Below are 7,593 nucleotides of genomic sequence, written 5' to 3'. Positions count from 1 at the left end.
TCTCTTTGGAAGTTTTATTTCTCAGTGTAAAAACTTCTATGGCCTTTCGCCCAGATTCACAGTAGATCGTAAAAACAACAACGAACGTGTACAGACATACGCAAGCGGGCGCCACGGGAAATCCACGCGCCCGGGTCCGCGGGACCGCAGAGCTGGAGCCACGGGCCTCGCGGTTTACCTGGTGCACACAGGAGGAATGTCAAGAAAAGAAGAGAGAAGCATCCTGTCCTTGTGTTAGAAAGTTGGGTCAATGTGAAATCCTCAGATGGTCTGGGGTGGGGAGGATGTCGCTGCTTGGCTACCATACTCCTACTCTTTGCTGCTTGTCTCCCGTGTGTTCAAAAAACATGAAATCCTAGAGAAAGACAAACATGGCCGCAGTGAATTCTCAGTAACAAAGGAAGACACGCAAGGCCTGGATCAGTGTGAGCTCTCTACACTCTGGCCCTGGCTCCTCACTCTCTGCTTCCTCTAGCATGAACTATCTTGCTGCTTCTTCCTGTGAGGAAGCCCCATGAATTGCATTTCCTCTGTGTCTAGCATTGTCCTTTGTCCCTCGTTTTCTGATCACTTGTGACCAAGGGCCGTGTGGTTCCCCCTCCCCCCTCCCCCTCCCCCCTCCTCCCCCAGAATGATCTATTGAACATTTTGATTGATTTACAATGCCTCATATGAAGCCATGTAATGAGCTACAGGGTGGGTTTTGTTTTTTGTTTTTTGTTTTAGTGTCCTAAACTTTGGGTGAAGACCAAAAGCTTCCCACGTTTTCCCTTAGCACTGGTTTGGTATTTTTAATGATTAAAAAAAAGTTCCAAGACAAAGACCTCTGCATGGTACCTCAAGCCCACATTCTGTTTCCTGGAAGAGATGAAATTCTCCAGGGAGAAACTTATCAACTGTCTACCCGGAGTGCCGGGGTCGAGTGGGTTCCACAGCTAGGCAATCCTTGCTTAGAACTTATTCATTTTTTTAAAGAATACACAATTTTCAGATTTCATCTAAGAATGATGCTAGAGAGACCATTTATGACCCAGAAGAGCAGGAACAGACTTTCAGTGTAATAGCACTGAGAACAGACAATGAGGGATCCAGAACAGAGATCTAGAACAGACCTAAAACAAAGCAGAAGTCTAAAACAGACTTAAGAAATAGGGATCTAGAATAAGGCTGGGGTGTCCATAGTTTGGGCCTCTAATCCTAGCTACTCAGGAAGCTGGGACCTGAGGATCATAGATCAAAGCCAGCCCGGGCAGGAACATCTGTGAGACTCGTATCTCCAATAAAGTACCCAGAAAAAGATGGAGTGGTGCAGTGGCTCAAGTGGTAGAGCCTTGAGAAAAAGAGTCTCAGGGTCAGCGTCCAGGCCCAGAGTTCAAGCCTCAGGACCAGCACAAAAGATAATGGGAATTGTAGTCTTTAGAGGAGGAACAGTAATCTAGAACAGACAACAAGAAAGAGGCATCTAGAACAGATGTACAACAATGAATGGGATTCTAAAACAATGCAGAAACACGGATCCAGAACAGATTTATGATAAACAAGAATCTAGAGCAGATTTGTGATGAGGAAATAGGAATCTAGAAGACATATATAAGGAATCAGGGATCAAGAACAGATCTTAAACAAGGACATAGGAATCTAGAAGAGATATATAAAGAACCAGGAATCTAGAACAGAATCTAGAAGAGACTAAGAGGAAGCAGGGATCTAGAGCGGATCTACAACGAGGGAATGGGAATCTAGAAGAGACTCACGATGAGGAAGCAGGCACCCAGCATCACAGCCTTCATCTTCACATCAAGGTCTAAGGGGAACTGAATCCCGAAATTGTCAGCATCCGTAAACGCCTCTCTCACGAACCCCGACCAGTGCTTGGAGATCTTGCCAACCATAACTTCTTCGTCAAGAGATTTAATCTACAGTGAAGAAAACAAGGTCTCAGAGATGGCTGGAGACTCTATGGAAAAGCCGCCTTCAGACTTGCAGTATGATAAAACAAATACCGTATCATCATTATTTCTATATGAAGATCTACAATTCATAGATACGTATATGTTTTCTATATCTGTGCACAGATACAGGGAATAAACAAAGCACAGATCCATGGTGGGCAACGTATAGTTCTGAAATATCTTGCGTTTTCCATGATGTACTGAGACAGGGAGTTATTTGACTGGATCCCAGACTTTCACCAAACTGGATGCAAATGTGAATCTCTCTCCAGTGAAATGTTTGCAAGTCATTAGAAAAATAACAAATGAACCTGGAGTAGAGTTCTTCTTTGAGAAGGTCGCGGTGTAGGCTGCTCCTGTGTTCTTTCTTTGTGGAGGGGGTCGGGGGGCATGGAAAATGCAGGGAAGGAAGGAGAATCGGGCATGAACCCCATTAAAGCTTTTTAATGTTTATTGGGCTTCCAGTGGGAGCTGAATTTCTATACGGGGCGTGGAGGTTACAGGCACCCAAAGCACCAGATTTAGACGACCCGGTGAAAGTTGTGTTTTAATAAGACACCATGCCGGGGAACCAGGGGGACATGTTCATGCTGTGTCTTTGCATGTTTTTGTCTAGCACTGCTGCTGCTCATTAACATTAACCTTATTTCTTATTATACTTACACCACGCATCATTATTCTAGAATATCATCTATCATGCATTATTGATTATTCTATTTATTATTGATTATTCTATTTATTATTCGATTCTAATATTCTATAGATACCATATTCTATGGTATCTATTAGTTGTATATAGTATATCATCCTATAAAATGAATAATGAAGTAATAAGTACTAAAATGATAAAATACTCGTTTCAGATGATTCTGTTATTACTTGTTGCTTTCGCTTAGGACTTACTGATTCTTGAATACTGCTTTTTCTTTTTTCCTACTTTTTTCTAGCTGACACCGTGTTACATAGTGACGCTCACCGCGCAGGAAGTTAGGAACGTGAGCACACTCGCGCTGTGAGGTCTCTGTGCCCCTAACACACTTGCAGGGCACACCCCTCTCCCACACTCAGGAGTCCGGGCCGGGCACCGCCTCCTCCCCACCCTCCCCCTCCCCCTCCCCCTCCCCTTCCCCCAGTTCCTCACCTCGAAGTCGATGTCTGAGCAGCAGCTACACACCACGCAGGGCCCCACGATTTTCAGGACGTCTTCCTTCCTCTCGTTCTGAACGGTGAATTTGGGCAGGCAGGGGTGCCAGGCCTGAGCCACGTAGCCGATGGGCACGCCGGGAGGGGCTTGGATCTCGATCTACACGAGCAAACAAAGGAAAGCAAGGACTCAGCACGTGGAATGGTCACCCCCCCCCATGAGTAGGCTGGGGGTCGGCCGGGCCTGCGCCCCGGCCTTCACAGAGGGGGGAATGGTCACACCCCCCCCATGAGTAGGCTGGGGGTCGGCCGGGCCTGCGCCCCGGCCTTCACAGAGGGGCTCATCCACCTCCTGCAGGCAGCAGGGGCAGCAGCAGCTGCTGCATCGCAGGGGTCTCTCCAGGGTGATGACCTCCCGGCCCGTGTGATCCAGGATCCTCAGGGTGAAGGGCCGGGCGGCCCCACAACAGTTGCGGGTGCAGAAGTCGGTGTCCTCGGCGGCCACGTAGACTCTCTGCCCGAGACTGTTCTTGATTTCGTATTTGTTGTTGGTTTCAAAGCCCGTGATGACTGGGGAAGGGAAGAGGAGAGAGAGATCGCAGAGCACCGTGAGTCCCTGAACCCAGGCCTGAACCGTAGCTCTGCCATCCACTCGGGACCGTCCAAGCCGTACACCCATGGGGTGAGGGGGAGGAAAGGTGTTTCACAGGCGATCTAGAGTAAGAGGATCTCAGTTCAAAGCCAGCCCGGGCAGGAAAGTCTCTGAGACTCTGATCTCCAATAAACCACTAGAAAATCAGAAGTGGTGCTGTGGTTCAAGTGGTAGAGCACTCGCCTTGAGCTGAAGAGCTGAGGGACAGCGCCCAGGCCCAGAGTTCAGGCCCCATAACCAACAAAAAACAAACACACAAAATACACACACACACACACACACACTCACACACACTAAACCAAACTAAAAACCACCCACTTTGCAAGCACAGGTTTCGTGCACTGGGGGTGGAGGGATGGATGTCTGCTAAGTTCATTCTCTGTGAAACACTATTCAATCAATTCGCTTGAGATTTTGTTTGATAAGATGCATATCTCTATCTATCTATCTATCTATCTATCTATCTATCTATCTATCTATATCATATCTGGAGATCTGAATTTTATAGCATATCACATACCAAAGAATATTTTCAAAATTCCAGGAAAACATACAGCCAACCACCAACAGCTGCCCTTTGGAGAAATTCTAGTTTACAGAAACGGAACAAAACCATAAACATGCCGGCTATCTAAGGATTTACATTGTAAATAGTTTAAAGCCTATCTAGGGACAATTCAATTTATCCCCCTCACCCCCAAAATCTATTACTCTTCTTGTACAGTTCACATTCTAACTTCCTTTTAAAATATTTTATGTTTGCTGGCTGCTGGTGGCTCACATCTGACATTTCAGCTGTTCGGGAGGTTGAGGTCTGAGGATCATGGTTCAAAACCAGCCTGGGCAGGAAAGCCACAGAGATGCTAAGCTCTTATGAACCAGCAAACATCTGGAAGGGGAGCTGTGGCTCACGTGGTAGAGCATCAGTCTTGAGTGGAAAAAAAAAAAGCTCAGCAACATCACCCAGGCCTTGAGTCCAAGCCCCAGGACTCTCACACACACACACACACACACACTTTACATTCTAGCTTCTACCTCTGCAAAGAAACTTGGCAGAGAGGTGAAGATGTTTGTCACACACATACTGCACAAGGCAGCAGGGTTTTCCTGACATGCTCAGATCCACAGGCCCAGGTGACATTTACGGATCTTCCCAGGCCCTCCTTTCCCTGGCTGCCATCCTGAAGCACCCAGGGGCTTCTTAACTTTAATTCTGCACCCGTGGGCAGTGCCCCTAACTGCCTGTGGCACAGGCCCTCTCTGAGGAAGCAGATCCCCCCCGTCTACCCCCCCCCAGGGCTGCTGGTATGAGCTGGGACACAGAAGGGTCCTGTGTCCTCTAAGGTCTGTGGGACCCAGGGGTTATCCAGCTCATCTGAGTGTGAGTGTGTGTGAGTGTGTGTGTGTGTGTGTGTGTGCTATTCTCCTCCTATGTCAGTGAACACAGGAGGCCCAGCATGTCCCCCCCCCCCCTCTGCCTCCGCTTTGACCATTTCAGAGGTGTAGTGAGATCATTTGATGGCTGGCGTTCAGAGGCCAATGGCCGGTCAGGCTGGGATTCCATTCATTCGTGGGGGCAGGGATGTAAATTCATGGGTGGAAATTCCCCACATCGGGGAGCTCAGAGCGCAGTTGCTACGGTACCGCGTTACCTGCGTAAACCTCTGTCCTGCCCAGACACAAGCAGCACGTACCTTCCAGAAGCTCGATTTGCTGGTGCACCAGAATCTGATCGATCTGTTCATGGAAAAAGAAAAAAGAAAACGGAGAGCGTGTGAATCAGTGCTCTGGACTCCATGTTGTCAGCAGTTGAAGGTGGAGATGACTTGCTTGTTTGTTTACTGCAAAGGCAAATTAATAGTTCAAAGTGATTTTTTTTAAGTGTTTGTTGAATGACTTACGTTGGGGGAATTTAGGCCGGGTAAAGTTAACTGACACCGAATTCTCAGAACCAGAAAACAGGATGCTTCCTAGAGGAGGCTCAAGGGATATTGGTAACATTTAAGCGCTATCTAAAGAGCTTTTATCCTACCATGAAAAGGGAAACTCGCATCGCAGTGCCCCGAACTATCCTGAGAGGTGAGGGGTGATCGTTTTTCTGTGTTTTGTGACATCCTGAGTTAAGAACTGTCTGTTTTATAATATCTCCTGGGGAACGGACTGACTGCTGCAGACCTCCCTGGGAAAATGTAGGGTAGAGAGTAGCGGGGGGCACACGACTCGAGACCATTTCAGATTGAAAATGACCTTTCTTATAGAAGAAAGGATGGAACCTCAACACACAGTCCTTCGTCCTCTTCATCCGAAGATGGGATTTCTCATCCCAAAGCAACGCTGGCCCTCATACTGCTGAAATTCACCGTTAGGTAATACTTAAGGTCCTCCTCTCTTCCCCCACCCCTGGACTAAGGACTCCAAATTAGGGGGTTCTTCTGTGAATACTGGGCACGTGGGGTCTTACCTGGCTCAAGTATTCCAATCCTGGTGGGCAGTGGAGTGGGGGCTGGGGTGCTGCCATCCAGGGTACACCTGCCAGCCCCCCGGGCGCGCCATACCCGGGCTGGCCTTGGATAGGGAAGGCTGCGGGGCCGGCGCCTGTGTAGCCTGGCTGTGGGGCTGGATAACCTGCTTGGGGGACCGGGTAGTCAGCCGGTGGGACCGGGTAGCCCGCGGGTGGGACCGGGTAGCCCGCGGGTGGGACCGGGAAAGAGTCCTGGGGCCCTTGGTAGCCAGGATGTCCTGAAATTGGAGCAGGGAGAAGTGTTTGTGAGCACTGGGGGAGACAGGAGGGCTTCTCAGCACGGCCTCGGTGGTTGGGCGCAGTGTCCACAAGGCAGGTGGACAGACAGACCGCACGGCCCTTCCTGTCCAAGCTCGGAGGAGAAGATGAGGCCGTCAGCCCCGGGGATGGGAAAGAAGCGCGTGAAAGAAACGATAAATAACCCAGAGTCCCCCACATCCTGGGCCCCATCTCCCCAAAGCCTTCAAGGAATGGGGAACATTGGGTGGGAAACCCCACACCCAAGCTCCCAGGGCGGGCGCAGCCTGAATCGTTTGGTGATTCTACCCCAACCTGAGGCCCGTTTCAGAAGGACCAGAGATGCGTGGGAAATCAGCACAGGCATCGCGGAAGGGAAACGAGAATTATTTCAGAGTCACTCCGTTTGCCATGCTTTAAGCATTTATCTTATTGAACGCTCACTGTCCAGTAGACATGGCCAGGACTCATTAACAAAAACATCACCCCAGGATAAATGTCACTACAGGAACACAACTTTGAGAACAGATACAGAAGCGACAAAAACATTTGCCTTAGTATCTGTGTTTTGGGGTCTGCATGTATTGTGGGGTTCTCCGTGAAATCTTGTATCACACAGCTCTATGTAAATGTGGCTTGAACTCTGGGCCTGGGCGCTGTCCCTCAGCCCTTCAGCTCAAGGCCAGCACTCTACCACTTGAGCTACAGTGCCACTTCTGGTTTTCTGGTGGTTTATTGGAGATAGGAGTCTCACGGTCTCTCCTGCCCGGGCTGGCTTTGAACCACGGCCCTCAGATCTCAGCCTCCTGAGTAGCTAGGATGACAGTCATGAGCCACTGGCACCTAGCTGTAAACGTGAATTTTATTAGTTTTTTGTTAGCCATTTCTATGGGAAATAAGTATACCAAAAGAAAAATCAAGGGGCTGGGAAGGTGGCTCAGTGGTAGAGTGCTTGCCTTGCATGCATGAGGCCCTGGGTTCAATTCCTTAGCACCACATAAGCAGAAAAAGCTGGAAGTGGTGCTTGAGCCGAAGAGCTGAGGGACAATGCACAGGCCCAGAGTTCAGGCCCCACAACCAGCAAAAAA

At 49.0% G+C, this 7,593-nt stretch overlaps 1 protein-coding gene across 3 annotated transcripts in view; it reads right to left on the bottom strand.

Annotated features, from left to right (window-relative positions):
* Window positions 1–7,593, bottom strand: part of LOC105995998 (phospholipid scramblase 1-like) — a 13,130-nt gene continuing 5,537 nt past the window's right edge. For all 3 annotated transcript variants that reach the window (XM_013029932.1, XM_013029934.1, XM_013029933.1), the window contains 6 exons: window positions 6,209–6,486; window positions 5,442–5,484; window positions 3,445–3,665; window positions 3,094–3,255; window positions 1,755–1,916; window positions 1–355 (listed from right to left, as the gene is read on the bottom strand). In XM_013029932.1, the coding sequence (XP_012885386.1) occupies window positions 299–355; window positions 1,755–1,916; window positions 3,094–3,255; window positions 3,445–3,665; window positions 5,442–5,484; window positions 6,209–6,486 (923 nt within the window). In that variant the 3' untranslated portion in view covers window positions 1–298. The remainder of the gene's footprint in view (window positions 356–1,754; window positions 1,917–3,093; window positions 3,256–3,444; window positions 3,666–5,441; window positions 5,485–6,208; window positions 6,487–7,593) is intronic.

The sequence above is a fragment of the Dipodomys ordii genome, unplaced genomic scaffold (assembly GCF_000151885.1).
Source record: "Dipodomys ordii isolate 6190 unplaced genomic scaffold, Dord_2.0 Scaffold124, whole genome shotgun sequence".
Taxonomy (NCBI): Eukaryota; Metazoa; Chordata; class Mammalia; order Rodentia; family Heteromyidae; genus Dipodomys; species Dipodomys ordii.
Note: the sequence above shows the minus strand (reverse complement) of the source record. Positions and strands in the feature narration are given on the sequence as shown.